At 42.2% G+C, this 25,302-nt stretch overlaps 1 protein-coding gene across 1 annotated transcript in view; it reads right to left on the bottom strand.

Annotated features, from left to right (window-relative positions):
- The window catches only part of flncb (filamin C, gamma b (actin binding protein 280)), a gene marked incomplete in the record, with an annotated part of 57,174 nt that overhangs the window by 14,346 nt on the left and 17,526 nt on the right, over positions 1–25,302 (bottom strand). Inside the window, 29 exon segments of the mRNA XM_042226719.1 lie at positions 4,397–4,489; positions 5,515–5,762; positions 6,867–6,890; positions 6,976–7,165; positions 9,099–9,255; positions 9,335–9,458; positions 9,701–9,868; positions 9,980–10,140; positions 10,241–10,403; positions 11,301–11,474; positions 12,931–13,528; positions 13,888–14,150; positions 15,082–15,199; positions 15,285–15,454; positions 16,384–16,474; positions 16,571–16,731; positions 17,027–17,150; positions 17,725–17,868; positions 17,961–18,074; positions 18,155–18,348; positions 18,846–18,982; positions 19,244–19,370; positions 19,700–19,837; positions 21,509–21,631; positions 22,872–23,072; positions 23,364–23,526; positions 24,175–24,252; positions 24,339–24,457; positions 25,032–25,182. Coding sequence (XP_042082653.1) covers positions 4,397–4,489; positions 5,515–5,762; positions 6,867–6,890; positions 6,976–7,165; positions 9,099–9,255; positions 9,335–9,458; positions 9,701–9,868; positions 9,980–10,140; positions 10,241–10,403; positions 11,301–11,474; positions 12,931–13,528; positions 13,888–14,150; positions 15,082–15,199; positions 15,285–15,454; positions 16,384–16,474; positions 16,571–16,731; positions 17,027–17,150; positions 17,725–17,868; positions 17,961–18,074; positions 18,155–18,348; positions 18,846–18,982; positions 19,244–19,370; positions 19,700–19,837; positions 21,509–21,631; positions 22,872–23,072; positions 23,364–23,526; positions 24,175–24,252; positions 24,339–24,457; positions 25,032–25,182 — 4,716 coding nt within the window.

Below are 25,302 nucleotides of genomic sequence, written 5' to 3'. Positions count from 1 at the left end.
ATTAGCAAAATTCTGCCTAAATATGTATTTTACCTGGTTAATGTGTGTGGCGGGGCGTGGTCTGCAGCGCCGCTGCAGGGGAGGCGGACGCACCTGAGCGGCACCCGCAATCACGCCTCGCCGCCTTAACGTCTGTGCTATCTATGCTGTTGTGTTGGTGTGTGTCGGGCTGTGAGCTGAAAAGCTCAGCCGGCTGTATGCGTACAGCAACCGTGTGTGAAAAGTGGTCAATAAAGAGATGCTGAAAAGCATGTTCATGGAAACATCGTTGGTCTGCCGTGGTATGTTTACAATGGAACTTCTGCTCCTGAACCTCTGCGCACTGTTACGTTATTTGAGGTTATGGATGTTATTTGACTGGAGGCATAACTCACAGACACACGAGACGCGCCATTACTCCAATGAGTGTCCTTTATTATTTTTCATCCCCCCCACAACAACAACCCAGCAGAAACGTTCCTACCACTTAACATTTACCTGATACTACATCCCCCCTACTAAATAGGATGTGATGCTGGAATATAACCAAGAAAACAGATTAGACCCGCACGCTTTAAAGTATACTATTACTATGTCCTTGTGCTTTATCTGGTAACAGCTTGTTTACTGAACTCGTTGGTTTCAAACCAGACTACTCAGAATGTCCAAAAATAAACTCTCAAAGTATACAACTCTGAACACTAAGCATAAGTGCACATTTCTGAACTATTTGGTGCAGCTACAAACAACATGTTTAAACAGTGCAACCATTTGCTTTATTTCTCATTGTCTCTATGAGGGATGGGGTAGACTACCCAGCCCTCAGCCTGAGTGTGGGGATTATTCTGCCCCATTGCTCACTCAGTTCCAGCCCTATGAGCAAACATAGTCTTTTAGGTATGCTGGAGGCCTCCTAGACCTGGGTGGGATTTGGCTCCCAGCTTCAGGAGTCTGCTGGCTGGCCTCCTGTGAGATAGTGTCTGGAACCGACACAATCTGTGCAGCTGGAACAGAGTTCTCAGGTGAAGCCTCTGGTGGATCGCCAGAAGTCTCCGGTGCCCCAGGTGTCCATGTAAGATGGTAACGGTTTCTTCTCAGCGTGCCCTTTGCTGTCTCGATGATGTAGGACCTCGGTGAGCCTGCCATGGACACGACTGTCCCTCTAGTATCCATGTCTGAGACCCACACTTTGTCTCCAGGATTGAGCTGTAGCATATCATGTGCTCTGTGTCTGCGGTTGTAGTTTTGTCTTTGTTTTTGTCTGTACGATTGTTCTATAGCTTTGAGCTTGTCTGTGTCCGTACCTCTTGGATTTAGCTGTGATGGGATGACAGGAATAGTTGTCCTTATCCTTCTACCCATGAGAAGCTCCGTTGGGCTGTAGCCATTTGCCAATGGAGTGGCCCGGTATGCCATAAGGGCGAGATAGGGATCGCCAGACTTTTTAAGAAGACTTTTGATGGTCCTGACTGCCCTCTCGGCCTCCCCATTGCTCTGAGGGAAGTGGGGACTGGATGTCTCATGGCTAAAACCCCATTCTTGTGCAAATCTTTTGAAGGAATCAGACGAAAACTGAGGTCCATTATCAGAGCGAACCCGCTCTGGTATGCCATGACGTGCAAAGATTGATTTACAGTGCTCGATCACTGCCTCTGATGTTGTAGATGTCAGTTTGGCAACTTCGAAGAATCTGGAAAAGTAATCCACAATGACCAGGTACTGTTTATTCTCTATCTGGAACAGATCAGTTCCAACCATGGCCCACGGTCTTTGTGGGAACTCGGTAGGTAGCATGGTTTCTTTGTGGTTAGTCCGCTCACGGCAGCAAGTGTCACAGGTCCCAATCACTTTTATCAGCTCACTGCTCAGGCCTGGCCACCAAACAGATTGTTTAGCTCTCTCTCTGCATTTTGTTATTCCTAGGTGTCCCTCATGTAGTTTAGACAGAATGTCTGCTCTGAGTGATGTGGGAATCACTATTCTGCTCCCATAAAGAAGCAAACCATTGTGGACTGTGAGGTCACCTGAAAATGGCAGATAAGGCTGGAAAACCCTTTCGATGGAGTACTTATCTGGCCATCCTTCCACACAGAACTTCTTCAGCTGGCTTAGAATGCTGTCATTGTCCTGATGTGTCTGGATTTCTCTGAGTCGTGGCTCTGTGGCTGGCAGGCTTGCTATGACGGACTCCACATACAAGTTGATTTCTTCCTCCGGCAAACCCTCAGTTGTGTCACATACAGGAGCTCTGGACAGTACATCTGCTGTTGCAATGTCTCTACCATGAACATGAGATATGGTATAAGAGAACCTCATCAATCGCATGCGTAGACGTTGTATACGAGGTGGAAGCTCGTCCAGGCCCTTGGAGCCAAGCAACGAGACCAGAGGTTTGTGGTCTGTTTCAATGTGGAATGTTTTCCCAATTAGGAACTCTGCAAACCTCTCACAGGCCCATGTTGAAGCGAGGGCCTCCTTCTCAATTTGAGCATATCGCTGCTCTGTCGCGCTGAGAGCTTTTGAAGCGTATGCTACTGGTTTCCACCCTAGATCGGCGTGCCGCTGGAGAAGCACTGCTCCCAAGCCATACGAAGATGAATCAGCTGATACGCACGTTTCAGCATTTGGATCATACAGAGCAAGCCCTGGGGGTGTTGTCAGTTCTTGATGTTTTTGACTGCTAACGTACAGAACAGACGACTGCGCCATTACTCCAATGAGTGTCCTTTATTATTTTTCATCCCCCCCCACAACAACAACCCAGCAGAAACGTTCCTACCACTTAACATTTACCTGATACTAACCAAGCGTCTGCAAATCGGGCTGTAACTAGTGATGTGTGATACCACTGATTTTCTTTCCAATCCGATACCAAGAATATTCAGGGTGGTATCGACGATACTGATCCGATACCGATACTTTGTACAAAAACTTATTTTTATTTATTGTAATTATAATGATTACAGGACATCAGATTACTTGTTCTTATCACTTAATAATGCAGAGTTCATCATATAGAAATAAAAAACTGAAGTTGTGCTATTTGAACACCTTGCCTGCCTGCAGCACTAAAGGACTCCGTGAGAGACGTCTGTCTCGCCCTAGCAGCACCTGTCCCTCTCCTCTTCAGTTCACCTCAACATACGCTCGTCATATTCTGTGATATGATTTACTCTGAGGTGTTTGACAAGGTTAGTGATGTTGCCACAACCATACATGCCAACCCTCCCGATTTTTCCGGGAGAATCCCGAATTTCAGTGCCCCTCCCGAAAATCTCCCGGAGCCACCATTCTCCCGAATTTCTCCCGATTTTCCACCCGGACAACAAAATTGAAAAACCATATCGCAGAATTCATAGTCGCGGCCCAGCCAATTCCAGTTTCCAACAATGGCGGCAGCTGCTTAGTTTTAATATTACTCTTATTTCTCTTTCTGGGTCGCAAAAAACTTTTAACATATTTTCAGGTGAGAATGTAGCTGTGTAAACTTCAAATATCTGAGCCGATCCAACATCGTTCTTCAAACCCCCGCGGTCTTTCGCTACTCGGGTTAAACATGATATAGTCACTTTGATAACTTAAAAATGTTATTGTTTGGCTTTTTCAGTGTTTTATTTGTTCGTGACTAAATCGGTTTGGCTGAGATTAAAGTTATTAGATTAGATTAAATTAAATGTAACTTTATTAATCCCTTCGGGGTTTTCACACAGCTGAATAAACGTCAAACAGAAAATAATTAAACAGAAGCGTTTACGTCAGCGCCCGGTTATGTATTAGATAGCAAGGAGCAGACGGCAGTTTCACTCCAGCTCGTGACGTACTACCCGGCTGTTTGTGGAGGTAAAATACGTCCGCACAATTACGCTCAGCCATTGTTGTGAGTGCGCACGCCAAGGGGCTGCGAGACATTTATACAGCCGTATTTCGCACATGACTATGAAAGGCGGAAGAGGAAGTAGTTCCTTTGAATGTAGACAATCCGAATGTTATAGTTTCTTTCCAAAGAAAATACACAATTCTCTGAAATAATACAAAACAGATCAAATCTGTCTTGAAACTATTTCTCTAAAATCATCACATTGTCAGAACATCTGGATCAGCTACTCTCCAGATGTTGAAGAAAAGTTGACATGCTGAATTGTCTCTGATATCAGCCAGTCAGAGGGTAAAAATCAGAGGGTAGTGTTAATAAGAGTAGCCCCCAGCTGCCCTCCCAGCAGGAGATGATGATCATGCAGATTAAACATGCAGCCTCATGCTGAGCCAGAGATCAATCAATAAGTGAATGTGGGTCGGTATCGACTGTGGGACAGGAAACGCTGCAGTGATGGAGGGCAAAGCGAGGAACAGATGACGGTTTTTATGAAGAGGAGACGCAGCGGCAGATAAACAGCAGGTGTGGAGGTAATGATGATACCCATTGAGGGGAGAAGGCCGCATAGGGAGAGTAGGGCTGCTGTAACTGAAGCTTGTCACATGGTTCCTCTATTATTGGGATGGTATCACTTGCCTGACGAGGAACAAGGTGCAGCCATTACAAACACAAGCAAACCAGAAACAAACAGACCAAAAAGCGCAGCAATTTTCCACAGTTTCAGGAAATAAATCTGAAACATAATTAAAATATGGAACAATACAACAAATAAACAAAATTAAAACAAATAGTCAAAGAAAAATTAAGGATAAAATAGACTGCAACTTAAAATCAAATAAAAAATGAGACATAAAACAAATACATACATAAGATACAAAAAAATACAAAAACAGCCACAAAAATAAAAGAAAACAAAAAGATGAACAAAATAATAAATAATAATACATTTATTTTCCTTAAACTGGAGGTTTCTCCATCGTGTCAATGCTGTGAAGAATTCACAGTTTCACAGTTTTATTCAAAGAGTTTGTTTTGTTTGGGGGTCAACTAAATAATTTTAATATTTGTTTTTTCATAGTGACAACTAATATTCATGAAAAAAAAAATCCCAAGATCAGTTGTGAAAGACATGCAGTTATACAGAGTGTTAAATAAATGAGCCATTAGCTAATCGATCTCCAGTGGCTCCAAATCTGATAGATTCAGATGGGTTGAGATAGTTGGAGGCGTAAAACTACTTTGGTATTTACATGAAGAAGCCTTGGAAGGACTGACCTTCAAACCAAACAAAACCCAATCCAAAAACCCCAACTTAAACTATCCCAAAACCAACCCCAACAAACACCAAACTGCCCCAAACCAGTTCAAACCATCCCAAATCAAACCTAACTATGTAACCCTAAACAAAAACCCGACCAAAGCCAAACCAAACTCATGCCAACAAATCCCAAACAAAACCACTCTGAACCAAGAAAAAAAAATCCTAACCCAACCTAAACTAACCTCAACCTAAACTATCCCAAATCCATCCCCATAAAACCAACAATAACAGGCCAGAAAGTCAAAGCAAAACAAAGCTAACCTGACCACTTGACCCCAACTCAGTCCCAAACTGAAATCAGCTAAGCCCAAATCATGGTGTTTTCAGGGTGGTGACTCACCACGACATGGAAGGGGCTGTTAGGAATGTGTTCCCCTCCGAAGCGGATGGTGATGACGTACTTCCCTGGCTCTGGAGCCGTGTAATAAATATCAAACGTCCCATCTGCGTTCTCCACTACATCCACATCCAGCTCCGCTCCGTCCGGCGTTGACACCTTACAGGTGACTTTACCTTTCCCTGCAGCCTTTGCATCCACGGTGATGACTGTTTCCTCTCCGATCTGGATGGTTGGTCCAATTCCTGAACCTGACAAGACATTTGTGGAACCAACAGAGTCAAAGCAGTGATTTCTGAAGTGATTAATGTTAATGAAAGAAAGCACACACTAATACCAGGGAGGTTAAATGTTTAGAATGATGCTGAGTTGATTAGGGGAAGCTTTAAGAGTGATCGTGAGCAGTGATTATAAGAAAAAGGTTCTGATAACGGTGGTGTACCCAGCCTCAGAGTGAGTGCTGCTCAATGAGCTGTTAGAGTGGGTTGTTAATCTCTATTCTGTTTATTATCAATGTGTTTATTGCAAAATAGAAACCCTTAAATAAAAAAATAAATTAAAGTCTTTGTCATTTATTTCAGTTTGCACTGAGTGTGTTTGAATTTGTTTGGGTGGGTTTAAAGTGCAAAACATACTTATAATAAATCTTGGATTTCCTTCTGTTTTCCAGACAGACTGACTGGACAAATACAGTGACAGTAATTGTGGGTAGTTACACATATGTCCACTGGAGTTTATCCAGTGACCTCCAAGCATTTTTAATTCTCCACCCTACACACCAAAACATTTTTAAGTAGCTTCAAGCTGCACTGACAGATGTCCAGTTCCCAGCGCGTACTGGGATTTAGTTTAGCCATTGCTTAGCGAATTTCCCGTCACTCATTCTGAAAGCTCAGAGAAACTCCCAGCCCATCTTCTGGCCTCTGAGAACAGAAATCACTGCATGTTTAGCATCTTATTTTATTCAGTTCCTTCCATATATAACAGCTTCCAGCTAATTTTATATTCTTATTATTAATAATAATAACTTCTGAGGTGACCCTTACTACTAGGAATGGTATCTTAACACCTTTTAAAGCAAACACCCAAACACCCCCCCCCCCCCCCCCACCACACACACACACACACACAACAAAACACACACAAGCTAGTCTAAGTGTTCTGGTACAAGATGCTAGAACCAAAATTTGAGAAAACATTAAACTCAATGAATCAGTGTCCATTTTAAATATCCACCGTTCAGTATATATGTGTAGTTGCTGGTTGGTTAGTTAAGCAGCTGCTGTTTTATGCAAAACTGAAATGCTGTTTATCTGTTGGCGTTCAGTGAGTCTAAGAAAGTTGAGGCCACTCACCGAGTCCGTGTCCTCCAATCGACACTGTAGGAAAACAACTACAATCAGTGATGCTGCTAAGCTTCCAATGATAAAGTTTAAGTTTCAGTGCTGATGGGTGGAGCCTAACCTGTGACCAGACACTTGCTGGCATCTCCGGTGGGCAGGGCGTGGATCCGGTAAGGTGAGTACGGGATCTCATCTCCTCCGTATTTGATGGTGATGGTGTAGCGGCCCGCCATGTCCGGCACGTAGGACACTGTGTAAGTCCCATCTCTGTTGTCTCGAATGGTCGCCTTCTTGGGTTTTCCCTCTGGATCCTGGAAGCGTACAGACAAGAAGTTAGTCATGTTTGGGGTACAGAAAACATAAATAGGTCCCATTGCCCATCACTGGTCTCCTACCATCTGCCATCGATAGTAAGAAAAGGGAAAAGTAATATGAAGTCAAATTAATTTTATTTTACGGAGATCAGAGATCTTCTTGGTCACCAGACTGAGGCTCATTTCTTCATGTGTGGACACAAACAAACTGAACTGCTGGGTGGAAGCGACACTGAAGCTACAAACCTGCAGTTCCTCTGATGTCCAGCAGAGGTTCCAGCAGTGCATCAGTTAAAACCTTACATTAGAAATAAACATCTTTACAACCTGATACAGAAACTGTTTTGGTCTCTAATGATAATTTCCAACTTCTTTTGATGATTTTTAGGAATCTTTGTGATACATAAATGCAATCAATGGATTGTTTGGTCGGAGACATTCACACCAGTAGCCTGCTGCAGGTCATTCTGTAGGGCTCTGGCACTGCTCATCCTGCCCCTGCTTTTGTACAAAGTAGAATATACTTCTCATTGCAGTATTGGTAATTCCCGGTTTCTGTATCTTGCACAGAAGAAGAGGACAAAACAGATTTTCTGGATAAACAAATATGTTAGAGATCAAACAACCAACATGAAATTCAGACTTCTGGATCTAAAACTTTTCACTGTGTCAGCAATGAGCAGTTGAATATAAAAACAGGCGTAAAAAAAAAAAAAAAAAAAAATCTGATTTAACCTCCCTGTGCAGCAGCGCCCCCTGCTGTGTGGAAGCAGGCATCTACAGCTTATATCCATGTGAAAAACTAAAGTGTGTATCAGAAAGATTAACAGCTACAGCATTATGAACACTATCGTAGACCTGATGGCCGCTGATGGTTTGAGAGCAGTGGGCTTGTCACGTCCACAAGTGTTCTCACAGGATCTAACTATTCACTGCAGCAATGACAGGTCAGACAAGTGGATGGATGGATCATTGAATGGAAGCAGGTTTACCAAAAACTCTGGTTAGTTAACAACTCAAAATCAAATATGTCTGTTAACTCGTTAAACAAACTGAATGGAGTCAGTGCACGTGCAGACCACAGAGGGGTGGAAGCCAAGCAAAGTGCTGCCAATGAAAATTTGCTTCTAACGTTCCAGCAGATAATTTTTTGAATCTGTTGTTGATTTGATGAACATTGAAAGTGATATTTCAAGTACTTGGACTCTAACACAGGAAACTATGAGCTTCGTTTAAAAGGCTTTAACTAAGAGCATTTACCTAACATCCTACCATCTGCCAGATCAGATGTGAACTGCTAAGGGAAAGGGCTGAAATTCGTTCTCTCACTCTTATTTTATCCTTACAGTTCTTCCATTATAAGATTTCCATTTAAGTGTAACTAACAGATAAGATTCTATATTAAGGAGTTGATTATAAGAGCTATTCTTTCTTTGAGTCTCAGTTTTTAATAACATCCATGAAACTAATAATGAGTTTCATGGATGTTATTAGCGTCACAGGAATATTCACACTTTAGATCTTATGCAGAATATAAGAGCGGTGAAAACAGCCAAAGGCTACACAATGAGGAGGCAGTCAGCGGGGGAGAACAGGTGGGTTGGGCGGGGGGACAAGAGACAGGTAAAGGGGGAAGGAGGTGAAGGGAGAGAGTGCAGGGCTTACAGAGCCTCTCCTAAGAATACTGAAGGGGATGGTTTTCTTTACTATGTGAGTCTCCCACACCCTCCTGCCCCAGTCTTCCACAAACAATGAAGCCTCGCGACTGCAGCCGTCTGGACCCTGCAGTGACAGCAACAAGCCCGCCGGTCTGTGTTTGAATCGGGGTGAGTCAGAAACAGGTCACAGAAGAGCAACAAGACACGACAGACACCTCCCTGCCAAACACTGACCGGGCAGCACAATGATGATTTCAGGACAGGAGACTCACCAGAATCTGGACGGTGAGCAGTCCTTCTCCAGCATCTCTGGCATCAATGGTGAACTCCACTGGCAAGCTGGCTGGAACCCCAGATGCATTCAGACCGGGACCACTGGCTCGAACTTTGCTAGCATCATGAGCCGGTAACGTCTTGATTTTAAAAGGACTGAAGAGACAGTTAGAAAGGTTAAATCTGACCCTGAAGGACCAGAACTGTCTTGTACACGCTTCTCTTCAATACCAACCTCCGGGGCACTTCCTGGTCGGCATACTTTACGCACACCGTATATGGGCCATCGTTGGCAGGAGTATAGTTGACCGTGTGAGTGCCATCACCATTATCTGTGATGTTGAGTGGCTCAGCTACACCTGAAGACAAACCAGAGCACAGGGCAAGGCCACAATGAGGTGATATCAGCTGATTAAAGCTAATGGGAGAGTTTCATGACAATACTACTAAAGAAAGATTTAACTCCAGCTTGATAATGAGTTGGTCTGACTGGAAGTCCCACGGGTATAAGGTAAGGCAGGTGCAGCTTTTTTGGAACAGCTTTCCTGGTTACCAATGGCCTGGGCAATGTTATGAGGTTAATAAGTCTTTGTAATCTTACCTGTTGGTCCATATAGCTGAACTGACAGGGGAGCCAGCCCTGCCTTGCTGCTGTCTACAGTAAAGGTCTGAGGAACATGAGCCCGGACTCCACTTCCAAGGCCAGGACCTGAACACCTCACCATACTGGGATCAACCAGCTCTCGCACTGGGACCCGGAATGGACTCCCTGAAAGACAAGTGAAGTAATAGACGCTCTTGATTGCAGATATCTTTTCCTTAGAAAAGCGCAGAGTCAGTTATATCCAAACCACACCCTACAGGGTTAAGTGACCTTCACCTGGGATCGGTAAGCCTCCAAAGGTGATATTGACGTCATATTCTCCAGGTGTGAAGGGGATATACTCCACACTGCAGCTGCCATCTTTGTTGTCCTTACATGACATTTTTGCCTCTGATGGACCCTCAATGGCCAGGCCAAGTCCCCCAGTGCCAGCACCTCTGAGGCACGCATGAAACAAAAAGGAAGTTTAGGATGTTTAAACAGAGATCTATGGATGCTATAAAATCTATTCTGGATTTAAAAACAGAGTGACGATACCTGGTCTCAACAGTGAATCGGTTTGGTTTGTTCACCAGTCCTTCCTCCAAACCTGGACCGTAGGCTCGGACTCGACTGGGATCACAACCCTCGCTCACGGACACCCTGAACGGACTCTTTGGCACCGAGATGTCATCCAAAAGAACTTCAATCAGATGTAAACCTTCAGCAAACAAGAGTCCAGTAAAAGTGAGTATTTTAATGGATAGAGTCAAGATAATGTGGGTGAAACCATTCTGCAGTGATCCGATGTGTAGATGTCACTGAGTAACCTCCTCATTGCTCTGTAATTTGTTTGTTCTCTTAAACTTGTATACGAAGAAATACAAATTAAATGCTTTACACATTTATTTATTTATCCGTCTTCAGCTGTTGAGTGTGTTGTTTCAAAGTAACCCAAACATTTAATGGTCACTCATTTTTTTTACCCCACGGTTCAGTTTTTAACCAGCAACCTCTCAGGCAGAGTGGGAGTAAACCAGACAAAGAATCAGCTTCCATTAAAATTCCAGTCTGACTGAGTATTTCTTTCCCACAATGCAATGGACTCTAACATGTCACACTTCACTATCAGTGGAAAACCATCTGCTGAGCGCCGACAGACTGCAGCTATAAATACCCTTGGTCCAAACCCGCTCCTCACTGAGAGGTTAAAGGACCAGAATCCAATCATTGTAACTGATGTTCAGTACATTACTATAACTGACTATAACAGTAGCACATGCAGGGTTAAGCTTTGAGCAGCAGATATTTGTCTGAGCTTCAGGCACTTAAATATTAAATCAGATATATTTGCTCTGGAATGGTAATTATGCCCTGGATGTTGATTGCTGCTAACCCCTCTGTACACAGACTGACCGCAGTTCAGCCAACAGTCCTTCATGGCTGGCGAGGGAAAACAAGCCTTATGAAAGCCAAATGGAATTTTATTTCACAATTAGGAGGTGTTGCAGTGGAAAAACACCCACAAACCAGCAGCAAACCATCGTCTTGCCCGTCCTCTGTCTCTGCTGACGATCTGCAGCCAGGCTCACAAACAACACACAGGTCTCAGGCTTACCGTCCTCATACGGTGTGTACTCGACTTTGTATGTCCCATCTCCCTTGTCGGTGACGTAGGCGTCTGTGTTGGTGCCTGACGGATTTGAGATCGAGGTTTTGATATGGCTGCCACCGCTCTTGTAGTGAGCTCGAGCGTCCACGATGAAATGAGTGGTTACTTCCCTCAGGATGCCTGCGGAGAGGAAAGCAGCACGAAGACAAAAAAGTAGAGAAGAAAGTTAGTCAATGTCTCCATGAAATATAACATCCCATTTTTTACCAAGATGCAGAGAACGACTCATCACTTTTAATCATATCCAAAGACAGTAAAATATTTGAAATGTTTCACTGAATACAGTCATACTGAACAGATTATTTAAAGTGCTACAGAATTCGTGTTCAGTTTACAAACAATCAGCCATATTAATCACTTAATTTATGTTTTTGGTTCCAGTCACATAAATTTAAAAAAACCCAAACATGATAGAAAACGTGTATCATTAACACAGATCATAGTTATTACAAAAGATGGACTTTAGCTTCTAGTGCTGCATTTTCTGTCATTTCCAGCAGGGGGCGACTCCAGTGAAGTCTGATTGGATAAAAGTCTCTGAGCTCAGCAAACTCTTTCTCAGTCGCTGCTTTCAGGTCTGATTGAATAGAACAACAAGTTTATTTTGGATGCCGTGGCTCTGTTAGAGGTATGATGTTCTATCACTTTCCAGCCTCATATTTTAACTTTCACAGCATGACTTAGATCAGGACCAAAGGTTGTTTCAGGATAAATCCATCAGAGTAATGCAACAAGCACTCATTTCTTCTTTGCTCTTTGTTTATTGATTAAATTAGTAACGTGAGCATTCAGCAACTTCTCCCATTTGTTCTCATTATAAGACTTTATGACTTCAGTGCTCTTTTATTGGTTTTACTTTAATCTCAATTTAATAAAGACTGCAATCGAAATACGGAAAGAAAAACGTAATAATTAAAAAAAGAACAACATACAAACTAAATGTGCTGTTGGGAGTTTATTAACTGTGATAATGGAGTCTGGTGGCGTCCAGGAGGCCAATGAACCAACCACAGAGAGCTGAGCCTAAACCAGATCACACTGGAAACAGTCCTGTCGTCGTAAAAACAGACCTCAGAACAGCAGAGAGTTTGGAAACTCTAATCACTGAGACGGATAGGCTAATTAGGGCTGAAAACAAGTTAAAGGCTCCCCTATGGTTTATTAAGGTAAATAGAAGGTAATGTGTACCCCATAACATAGAGGAACCAAAACCCCTGCATCTTTAGTGGCAGACGTCCTGTTAGGGTCAGGGGCGTTTCTGGACATGTTTTTATATCAGGTGCGTGTATCATATTTTATACACATACATGGCAGTGGCATTGCGTCACTAAAATTTTGCAGGGGTTTTTGTGGAAGCATTTTGCACCCCTGCATGTTTACAGCTAATAAAATCAGTACATTTTCACAGCTTCTCACACGTGTGCAAAATCTACTGAGTTTTCTGTCGTGTTTAGAGCACAAAATCGATGAGCAAATTTGATGACCAGATATTGTTTTACATTTGTGTTTGATTAAAGTATACAAACCTCAGACATCCTTCTTTTAACTGGGCATTAAAACATCTTTAAGTGCTCACCTCTGGGTTCCACTCCTGGTCCATAGACCTTCACTCCGCTGGTGTCAACAGCTGGGTCCACCTGCAAGCGAATGGGGAACTTTGGCACCATGTGTCCTCCATATTTAATGGTGATGGTGTACATGCCGTGGCACTGGGGTATATATGTGATGGAGTAGGTCCCATCACTGTTGTTCTGAATGTGAACTTCAGCTTTGGCCCCAGAGTCAGAGATGATCTCGATGGTGAGCTCATCCTCTCCGGCTTTGGAGCAGTCCACCGTGAAGGTTCCAGCCTCGTTGACCTTGCCTTGCTCCAGCCCGGGGCCGCTGGCTGTCACCTTGCTGGGGTCAAACACTGACTGGACCACAGCCTTGAAGGGGGAACCGGGGATGTGCTGGTCTGCAAACAGGATGTTGATGGCGTATTCACCAGGCTCAGTCGGCAGGTAGGACACAGAGCAGGATCCATCACCATTGTCCTGGCATTCAATCTTGGCCTCACACGGCCCCTCCACTGTCAGACCCAGACCACCAGTACCAGCACCCTTTGTGTCAATGGCAAAGGGGGCTGGTTTGCCTACCACACCACCCTGAAGGCCTGGACCATATGCTCGCACCTGGAAAGTAAATGAAAAAAACCAGAAGAGACACAAGGAATACTTATTAATGCTGGTTAGCAGAAGACATTAGCTTTAAGTCTGAGGTTTGCACCAGAATCAGCACAGATGATTGACTGAACATCCATGGATTACTAAACTGGTAGGCCTGAAAAACATTCACACAAGTAAAGATTTACACAAGGATTTCTCAACTAAGTCCTAAGTACCTTTCTGATCCTTCCTAGTTGGTGTCTGATACTTTTTTCTGTGCATCTTTGCTGACTCGATGAAAGCCCAATTAGGATAACCACATGTCTTTACTTATTCTGACAAATATTAAAATTCTATCAGTGTGGGTTGTTGTGATCTTAACTCACCTTTGAAGGATCAGGGGGCATGATGCCCTCCACAGTGAATGGACTTCCTGGGACAGGGTTCCCATCGTAGCTGATGTCCACTCTGTATGGTCCTTCCTCAGGAGGAATGTACTTCACTGTATGAACCTCATTGGCTGTGCCCGACTCTACCTTGCAGGGGATTGGTCGACGAGAAGGGGAGGTGATCTTCACGTCTAGTTTGCCCTGACCTCCAGCACCTTGAGTACAGATGGAGAACTCCTGATCCTTCCCAACGTCTACTTCTGATTAGTGCACAGAAACAGCAGGATGGTCAGCAGGAACAGGGGTTTGGGGTTTAGGATGTTGATAACAGTGAAGTCTGAACATCTTTTTAAGCTGTACCCACACAGAGGACAATTCACTCACCGTGCATCGCTTTCAACCTGATGGTTGGTCGCTACCAGGCTCCAGTTACCTAGGTAACATTCTAATGTATTTACTAGCCAGTCATATGTCATTCACCAGTATCCTGAGCTAATTAGCAATCACTTTAATTGCTCTCCTTAAAGTTGAGAAACGTTTATGTCACGCGTGACATCATTGAATGTCATTGATTTTCCTGTCACCATGTGAATTTTTTCCTGTGTGGATGCAGCTTTAGACATAAAGATGAAAAGCTATTTTTTTTGGAAATGCTGGCGTGTGTTCGGCTGCACATTAAGGGATATTTCTGTTGGAATCCTTTGATACCGATTATAAACGAAATGGAAAAGCGGTCTAAGCAGTTCAAGCTTGTTTTATGTTAAATGATTCAGAAAGAAGAGAAATTTCCACTGCAGATCAGAATTACACATCAGTTAGATTAAATTTAATGAAACAGAGCTTGAATGAACAGCAGCTCAGAGTCATTAAGGATCCCCATGAAGGGGTTGTGATTGTCTTTCAGAGGAACTCCTGGATTCTTTTGTTTACTCATCTAATCCATCATTTACTCTCCACCTCACTTATTATAATTAGTACCAAACTGTGCAGGACTCTCTATGGAAACATCCTGTAATCTAAAGCTAAACAGCAGCTTGTATTTAGGAATTTGTGATGAATAATTCCAGGAATTTAGCTGGAAACACGCATTCTGTGCTTCATCTGCTGCGTCATGAAACCTGATCAGGGCTCCGTATGGAAGCACTTTGCTTCTGTATGATAAATGTTCCATTTTTTTCCTCACAGACTTACTGTTGTTCAGTCCCTGAACTTTGACCTTGTTGAGGTCCAGTGGGGGGGCCACAATGATGGTGAATGGACTTTTTGGGATGGGGTCTCCTCCATGACACACAATGATGGACATGCTCCCCTGAGAGAAACACAAGCAGTGCTTAACTTATGTCCATCAGTCACCTCACAGGTAATCCATCACACATGTGAAGTTGGTGTGTTACCTGCTGCACTGCCGTGTAGCGGACAGTGTATGAGTAGTCATGGTTGTCGATGATCTCAAAGTCTCGGACGGCATCACCTTTAGTTGCTCCGGTGAAGTGGACCTCAGGTTTGGCTTTACCAGCTCCCTTTGTATAAATGGTGAAGTGGGTGGGCTTACCCACCTCCACCCCTGCAAAGTTCAGACAGAAACTTTATTAATAAGGTTCTTCTATGTGCAGCACTTTGTGATTCTCTGTCTAGAAAGGTGCTATATAAATAAAATTTTACTTTATCTAATTTAATACAGATAACAAGCTAAAACCTGCTGTCCCCCTGATGGGAACAGGGGCTCCAGCAGTGAGCCAGTCCTAACAGACTAATTAAAGATTAAAATGTCCAACTTTACAACAGATATAGATGTTTATAGTCTGATACAGTCTCTTTAGATTATTTAAAGTTTGTATTATCAGAAGAATAGAATAGAATAACCCTTTATTGTCATTGTACATATAAATCAAAACTGTGGGTGCTCCACCCTAGTTGTGCCAGAATAAATTATAAATAGTAGGCAGCTGGAATCAATAGAAAACAGAAAAATATATACAATCAAGAGGGTAATATATAAAATAAGAGAAAGGCACAAATTAGAGAACAAAGTACTTGGAAGTAGTGCAAAAAGACTTGGTCTGAACAGAGTCTGTGTGTGAGTGGCCTGAGTGATGAGGGTTACTCAGACCATTGTTTAGATTTGTGGATGGGTGGACAGGGGTGGGGGCAGCCAGTGACTTTTTGGGTGGTGTTAATTACCCTCTGCGCAGCCTTCCTGTACTCAGTTGTGGCCCTTGCATACCAGGGAGGAAGAGAGCACGCTCTCCACTGAGTAGCAGTAGAAGGCCAGCAGCAGCTTCTGGTCTGGGTTATATGAGATCATCCAACCAATAAAATGGCTGCTGTGTGATTACTGTACTAAGAGACCATCCAAGAAGCCTGAGCTCTGGTTTACTAATTACCAGGTCTCTTCGTGGACCCCTGTATGTGGACGTGATTAGTAACACTTCCACAGTTTTGTATCTGATTTTTGTGTTGTATTGATCGCAAATGTGATAAAACCCAGCTCACCTGTCCTGTTGAGTCCAGGTCCCTCTGCCCTGACTTTGGCTGCATCATGGGAAGGATCCACCTTTATTCTGAAGGGGCTAATAGGGATTTCCTGTTTTACACAATAAGTGTGAGATGTTTTTTTTAAATTCAGTTTTAACATAGATGTGCATTTAAGATTTGATCCAACTGTTGACCCCTCATTTACCTGATCAGCGAACAGCACCATGATGGTGTACTGTCCGGGACCCGGAGGCATGTACTTCACTGTGAATGTGTCGTTGTCGTTCTTGATGATGTCAAAGTCGATGTCAGCCTCGGCAGGTCCGACTACACCTGGAGCGCACTTGATGCCAATGCTGACATCACCTGCAGGGAAATAATAATTAACTCTATTACAGAGATTCAAGGTTATTTCTGCAGTAATATTCAAACATCATGTAGCAGTATTCCTGTACTATTTAATTTCTTTCTAATTACACTCATAAAAACAAAACTTGGCATTACAGCATGTTTGTGTGCTGCACAGCTGGTCTGAATCTGAGTTAAAGTCATTCATTGGAGATCAAGCTCAACGATCAGAAAGACAAAACAATCTCCTATGTGTCGTGCATTGTGGTGGCGGGACATGAAAAGAGGACATTAGACATGAAACAGGTCTCACCCTGTCCGGCTTCACTGCAGTCCACAGTGAAGTAAGTCGGCTCGTTGGCCTTCAGTCCTGTCTTCTCCACACCTGGACCGTAAACTTTCACATTCTCTGGATGGCTGCCCTCTCCGATAGTCACCTTATTCACAACATTACCATCATTGTTGGCAACAATAAACCTGGCTTCTATCTAGACTCTAACAAATAAATGCAAATGCTGAAATATGGAAGAAATCATGGAATATAAACATCCATGCTTTTAAGGAAAATTTTAAACTCATCTTTTTCTGCTAAGAAACATTTGAGGTGATACACTGAGCTCTCGACACACTATTAATAAAACACTGCAGCCACTGGAGTACCTCAAGGCTCTATTATGGGTCCCCTAAAGTTCTGTATTTACATGACAGCATTTTGTCCTTCAACGAATAAAAATCGTGTTTAGCAGACATCTGCTTAAGTTAAAGGTTAATTTAGTTTTTTCCATTTAATGTTTTACTGATTACTAACAAAAAACAAAGCTAAAACTAATCTCACATAGTGTCTGTTGTAAGTTGGTAATAATTCAAAGAGCAAGGTATTTGTATGTTCATGTTAATGATTGACCAGTTTACACTGCAACAAACTGCAGACATTGTGAGTGGGATTAACAGATTTAAAGGATATACTTCAGTGACTTTAATGTAAGACTATATTTGGTGTTGGTTTTATACCCTGAATGGGCTGTTGGGGACGTTGACTTCACCCCAGGTGACAATAATGGTGTGTTTGATGGGTTTTGTGGGAATGTAAACACAGAAGTAGGTGCTGTCTCCATTATCTGTGATCTGGACGTCAATGGGGAAACCATCTGAATCCTACAACACAAACAGATTTACACTGGTGTGATTTTGAAAAGATGTTAATGTGTTATTAAAACATTATGGAGAGGCTGCCTCTGAATCCTCACCTGAGCATAGAGCTTCAGCTCTCCTCTGCCAGCTCCATGGGTATCAATGGTGAAATCAGCAGGTTTGTTAACAATGCAGCCCAAAGGCTCCAGACCTGGACCGTAACATTTCACCTGAGGAAGTAAACACATCACATGTTTAAAAATTAAACATGCAGGAAAATGTTTGAAACTCAACAAGGCTCTGATCTGACCTTCTCAGGGAAGATGACACTGGCAGCAGGGAGGATGTGGGCCATGAAGGGACTGTCCTTGATGTCCTCGTCATCACAAATAACATGGACGGCATAGTCACCTGGTTCAGTCGGCCAGTATCGAACATCACACGATCCATCGCCTTTATCATCACACTCAATCTTAGCCTGGGAGGGCCCCTCGATAGAGAAACCTACACATAGACGCTGTTATTTAAACACTGCCTATAAGTGATGAATGTGAAAACAATGGGATCTGCCCATGGAGTTTAATACTTTACATGACACACAAATATTCACAGAAATAGCAGGATATACCATCAGATCCAGAGGCTTTTGGACAGTGGCAAACATCTTACACACAATGCCCTGTTTTCAGATGCTCAAAAGTAACCAGACTGTTGATAAGGAGTAGGTCTGCAGGTTGTTATTCCATGACCACTTAAGCAAATAAAAGATGTGGAGTTCTGTTTGGTAGCTGTTTACTGAAACATATGAGGTGTTAGATTTCCTGTAATATGATTGGTCTCGTTTCGTTTGATAGATGCAGCAGAAATGTTACATCCTTATTAAATTTAAAAATATTTTTTCAACAAGATGTTGAAGTACTGTGGATTGCGTTTGACCATAAGTCAGCACCTTAAGCTCTTAACGTTTTCCTGAGTCCCATCTTTATGTTATTGTAACTAACCGAGAGTTCCCACTTCAGTTCCAATGGCCTCCACCACAAAGTCAGCACTCTTCCCCACCATACCGGTCTCCAGACCTGGACCCCAGGCTCTCACTTTCTGAAGCCCTGCCTCCTCACTGACATAAACTTCAAATGGGCTGGAAAAACAGAACAAATTGATTAGTTTTTATCTTTACTTCAGATAAAAAAAAAAAATGTTTACATTTATGCACACAAGTCACTGGAGTACCTCAGGGTTCAATCTTGGATCCTCAATATCTTTAGTTTACATGGCATCACATGGCCAAATGATTAAAATGCATGCATTTGTTACTATATGTGACATAATGCACAGCTGTAATAAACACTGTTAACTCCCCAAAATGTAATAGTATGTATAATCACTCCATCAACCTCACCTGCGAGGGATGCTGTGTCCGCCCCAAGTGACGGTTACGATGTACTTTCCTGCCATGACGGGGTAATAATTACACTCATACAGGCCATTTTCCATCTCAAGCACATTCACAGACTCCTCCAGGCCCTCTATATTAAAAATAAACATAATCCACAATCAGCCCACCTTTACTGAGCTAAATTTCAAATGAAAATAAAGCCAATTACCAAAAATAAAAACATTTTGTAAAACACACTCACAAATGTACATACACAGGAGAAACCTCTTTTTGGATATTCTGGAAAGGCCATACTGTGCTGAATCCATCATTAAAAATCTCACAAATATCAGCTATAGTCAGTGTTCTGTACTAAAAATAAGAGGGGTTCTCTTCAGTTTTGTGTTTAAATGTGTTTCCTTAAAGGGATTTTAGCTCCAGTTGGTGAATCTCGTGGGTTGGTGAGTCTTGCTGTCTTACTTGGTCCTTTTACGGTGACTTTGAGCTCCCCGCTGCCGGCTCCTTTGGTGTAAACTCTGAAATCTGCCAATTCTTTCACTCTCAGACCCTTCGGCTGCAGACCTCTGCCAGATGCTCTGCAGGCGTTTGGGTTACAGGCTGCAAGGACCAGTCAGATGGAGGTTAGACTGGGAAACGACGCTCAAATGATAATGAAACTCACACAAACACACAGAGCCTGTTTCATACTTCCTATGTAATCCTACACTGAATCTTCTGGAGAATCATCAGAATCTGTCTTATCTGTCCAACTGTCTCCTCCAGCTGAAGCCATAAAGTCGGGTGCTATCATGGAGGAGCTATGAAGCTTGAAATGGAGGGCTGAGTTGGAGTTAATTTGGTCTCAGAAATTAATAGTCAATCTCACAGGTTACTCATTTACTCTCTCAGACTGATCAGTGCACAGCTGATTGAACTCAAATGATTACTGTGTGTACAACAGTACACAGTGATTCTAACTAAAATATACTAACAACACACACACACACAGAGCAGCACGAGTTTCTCATTAGTCAGCTGATCAGCGCCATAAAATGCAGTTTGCTGAGGCTGAAAGGGAAAAGCAGCAAAGAGGAAGACGTGATGAAATCAGAATTCAGAGCTGAAGATTCAAGAAAAATACAAAATACACACAAACTTAATAGCAAACAGAAGGAAAAACTTGCTATAGATCGACATGTTCTTTAAACTTAAACTTAAGTTTGAAGCATCAGATTTGAGAACACGATGCACTCAGAGGATAGAGCGTCGGTTAGCTGCAGAAGGAAGAGTTACTGGAGGCGACGTGAGGAAGAACAGGCAGGGTTGATGATGATGTTGGGGAGGAGCAAGTAGAAGATCACTCGGGCATTTAAGCCTCTTCTTTGATTATATATAATTATGTGAAGTCACTTGCTAACCACTTTATTTTAAAGTGGTTAATTTTGTTGTTTTGCTAAGATGTTATTAACACTTCTTATTCTGTTTAGTTGTTATTCAAATTACAGATTCAAACCAATAAAACAACCCAGAATCTTCTTAATAACACACTTTTTCTTAATACCTCCTTATATAGTTGAACCCTGTTCAATTCTACAAAATTTCTTAAAATTAAAAGTGATACCAAGAAAATCTGAGCTGTTCTTGGGCTGCTTTGTCAGTGTCGTTTTCCAGCCCTCAACGGTTCTTGTAGATTTTTTGTTAACCATCTAAATCAAACAAAAGTCTCCAAATGTTTACAAGACGTGACCCACCACACATACTAACCCACTCAGGAGAATATTCTGGATTTTTGCTGACACAAAAGTTGAATCTGTGGGCAATGGAGCTAAAAAAACAAAACAAAAACAAAAAACTGAGCAGTAAATAGCTTGAGTTACTTGGAATTGCTTTCTTTGCTGCTTTTATCAACCTACTGACCTAACAACATGTTCTCAGGATAGATAGTTTTGACGAAATGCATCCCAGAACACCACAACCAACCCAAATGTAAATTATTAAGCTTGAATTTCTACAGAACTAAAGTGTAATAAAATAATAATGGTAAAATAATGATGAACTTAAATAATTCCTAATTATTTCTGATGCCATTCAAAAAGGGCTTTAGACTACCACATTCAGTTTCTGAGATGTAGAAAAAGAACAAGCTGCTCAGGATGAAGCAGTGCCAGGACATGCTGTAAGGCAGGGAACCCCCATCCATATGGGGCCAAAGTGAAGACAGTTTGAGTCGAAAAGACCAGGCTAGCGCAGGCAGGCTCCAGTTGCATCCTGTCAATGGCCTGTACTAACTTGGTCGCCTGGGTTTGGGTGGTGTTGGAGGAGGAGCTCTCCTAGTCTTGTCAGCAGGTGGGGTGCGTATGGACTGAGGTACAATCTGCACTGGAGACCCAGGAGGAGGGACACTCTGTGAAACTGAAGGAGGGAATAACAGTATGATGCATTTGTACATCGGCACAAGGAGGACAGAACCCAGATCGGTTAAAGGGCAGCGTCACCAAAGCAAGACGAACTCTCCAAATTCAACCAAATCAACCCAAACCAAACCAAACGAAAACTAAGCAAACCCAAAATAACCCAACCCAAATGCACTAAAATAAAGCAAACGAGCCAAATCAATCCAAACAAAACTAAAACAAATCAAACACAACCAACAAACCAATGCTAAATAAAACATAGGAAATCCAGTCAACCCAAAACAAACTATTCCAGACCTAACCACCTAACCAACATAAATCAAACCCGTAGACAGTTGGGATAAAGTTTAATTCTGCATTAATTCTGCAAAGTTAGTCTCAAGTCACTGGAATTTTCTCAAGTCAGTTGAATCAGGCTAGTCCCATTTTCAAAGATAAGTCAAGTTAGACTTCAAATTAAGGTAAGCTATTCCCAAACCCAGTGTCCTGGATCAACACGGTCCTGATTTATATCTTAAATCCTTGGAAATCACAGGCGATTCTTAAGTTCAATATTGAAAAATCCCCTCATCTAATTCCAAATTAGTTTAATCTAACATGACATCCCAAGGCTACTTCTGCAACAAATTACAAGACAAGACCAAGTTGCCAATAATACCCTAAATTTAGGCTCCAAGTTAAGACAAATTAGGAACGCTCCAAACATGACTTACAAGTCCTAACCAAAAGTAGCCAAATCCCAGATCAAGAACAGCCAAGTCAGACATAATCCAGTCCATATAAATATCCACATCCTGTTCCAGCAAACTGGAGGTGATCAAACACCACAGCCTAAAAACATGAAAGTCCATAGAGTGAACCATAAAGGAAGCACAGACAATCTCAGAAGACCTGGACTTGGATTTTGTAAGGTTCCTGTTACAAAATCCATTGAAGTTTAATGTTACACGCATGCTGATCAGAGATCTGTGCTGGTGAATGTATTACAATAAGAGACAGGGTCAGTTAAATGTTTAAAATAAATATTGTAAATATTTAAGTTGACTATATTAAATGAATGAAATAAAAATATATCTGCAGATTTAAAGAATTACATATAAGATAGGACATGCTTTAGGACAAAATTGTGGTTTTCATTTTAAATCACTGAAGGAACTGCCTAGTACCTAGAATGCAGGAAAGAGTTAGAAAGGTCAGTTTGTAGTGTTGTAGACATAAAGTAAATGTTAATAGCCCACCTTCGGAGATGTGGACAGTGAAAGGACTTCTGGGAATCTGCTGCCCAGCAAAAGTCACACAGACGACATGAGGTCCCTCCAGGACAGGGACATAGGTGCACCGAAATACACTGTCGCCTCTGTTCTCCAGGACAATCTCCACTGTATCCCTGCGGCCATTTGAGTCCACAATGATGACGCCCACATCTCCAGCACCCGCTCCTGGTGTACAGACAGAGAATGACAAGACCTTTAAACAATGGAGGAGGAATGTGACAGTCACTGGAACAGTATCAGACAATGAAGGTCATCTGCAGGAAATATAGCAGTGGATACCCAGAGCTAATGGAAATATAGAGTCAGAGTCCCTCCGAGAGACCACAAAATGTTTTTGTGCATAATTTTGGTTTTAATTTGTTCTTTCAAGAGTAATGATGGAAGAAAAACTTTTCATCAATTTTCTTTTATTAAGGGAATGTAGCTCAGACAAACTAACAATACAATGAGACTTACCTGCAGTGTAAATATCAAAGTATGTAGGTTTGTTGGCCACATTTCCCGTTGGCTGCAGTCCCAGCCCGCGGGCCTGAACTCTGGTTGGGTCGCCCATGGCTTTTGAAACATTTACAATGAAGGGGCTTCTGTCGATGTCCTGACCAGCAAACAACACCTTTACCTGAGTGGGAGAGGACCGCAAAGGCCTGTTAGGTTCACAAACATAAATTTGTGTTTCCATGAACTAAACAAAAGCTAAGACAAAGGAACCAGGAAACATTCAGAACCTGTCAAAAGGACAACACAAGAAACAGCTCCTTTATCCACACATGATCCATGTGAGTTACACATGTCATTGGTTCAGTATTCCCCAATCAGGGGTATAAGCATCACAGGGAGTTCTTCTGCAGAAAGACTAGCTCAAACATAAACATTAAAAAAAAATTACAGAGACCAAAATTGAGCAGACATCACCAGTTAAAGTTAAAAGGAACTGATAAATGGTAGCAAATAGATATGCATACATGATTAAAAGTGATAATTAATGGTGAAAGAGAATGCAGTTATTGATGAGTCAGTGAACAGTTATGCTAATGATTGTGGATGATGACATGTATTTGTATTTGTATTTATTTATTTATCTTAAATGGTAAAGTCATCCTTGTCCAATGTAAATGGGTTCCCCTTCAAACATGAAGGGCTCTGGGTCCATGTTATAGGCTGTGCAGGTCCATCAGATGAAGAACGTTGGGAACCATGGCCCTGTATTTCTGATCAATAACATAAGAACCACTGTACTTCTTTCAGCTGTACAGTGAGAGCTTCTTACTTTATGAAGCCCCTCCACTTTGGGCAGGTAGACCACAGAGTAGGTTCGGTTCTTGTCGTTGTTGGGGATGACTCGGGCCTGATGGAGACAGAAATGATGCAGCATAATTTCAGTTATATTTAACTTTTGTGTCCTTTTAAATTAATGTGAGGGTGTGTTTGCACCTCTTCTGTGTGTCCCTCTGGATCCTCCACATAAACTAGAACTTCTCCCAGTCCAGCCTCCACCGTCTCCACCAGGAACTCTGCTGGTTTCAGAACCATGTTACCTCGAGGCTCGATACCTGCAAACACAGCGATCCCACGTAACTTTATTGTTTGAAGTAATGAATGGAAATGTTTGTGAAAGTCCTCCGATAGCATCAAACTACGTAAATGGCGACATAGTTTTTCAGATGTGGTATTACCGTGTTAATAACAGAAGCTACAATAAAGTTGACTGTTTCTGGATTTAGGGCCGTAATGTGCTGATGTCGATAACATATTTAGAAAACTTGTTTTAATTCAGCTAACAGTACAAATAAAATTGCTATTTGAGCATGATTTCAGTTTAAATGTGCATCTGCATTTATTAAACATTTTAATATTCTGGAAATTTAGCAATGATCTTTTTCCACTTCAGTGTTTCATCTATGAAACATAAAAAGTAGTTAAATAAGCCCAAAGACATCCTCAGATTAGATACTTTGTTTTGAGTAATGAGACAAATATCTAAATGATGATTGATGGAATTTTGAGGTATTACAATACGTTTTTTGTACAATCCCAATGAGTCGATTCTACCAGAAATTTTTCTAAAACCTCAATAAAACTTGAAGTTTGATTAATGAACTTTGTTCCTGTGCATTTTCCACTCACCTGGTCCGTAGGCCTTAGCCCTCTTGGGGTGTAGCGATTTGGCCCTCAAGGGGGCACCGGGCTTCAGTTTGGCTTTAGGGAACTGAGACAGGTAGGTCATCACAGAGTGCTCATCCACATTAGGATCGACGATCTCCTCAGGAGCAATCACCTGGAGAGGAAGGACAAGAGGAAAATTGCATCAGCTCAACACACAGCAGCCACACACTCAAGCTTTATCGAACTGGAACTACATGTCCTTGCTAACGGTTCTCCTGTATGACTGGTAAGG

This window comes from Haplochromis burtoni, unplaced genomic scaffold (assembly GCF_018398535.1).
Source record: "Haplochromis burtoni strain Fernald_Lab_line unplaced genomic scaffold, NCSU_Asbu1 Contig_224, whole genome shotgun sequence".
NCBI lineage: Eukaryota > Metazoa > Chordata > Actinopteri > Cichliformes > Cichlidae > Haplochromis > Haplochromis burtoni.
The sequence above is the reverse complement of the archived record's forward strand: the minus strand, read 5'-3'. Positions and strand labels throughout refer to the sequence as shown.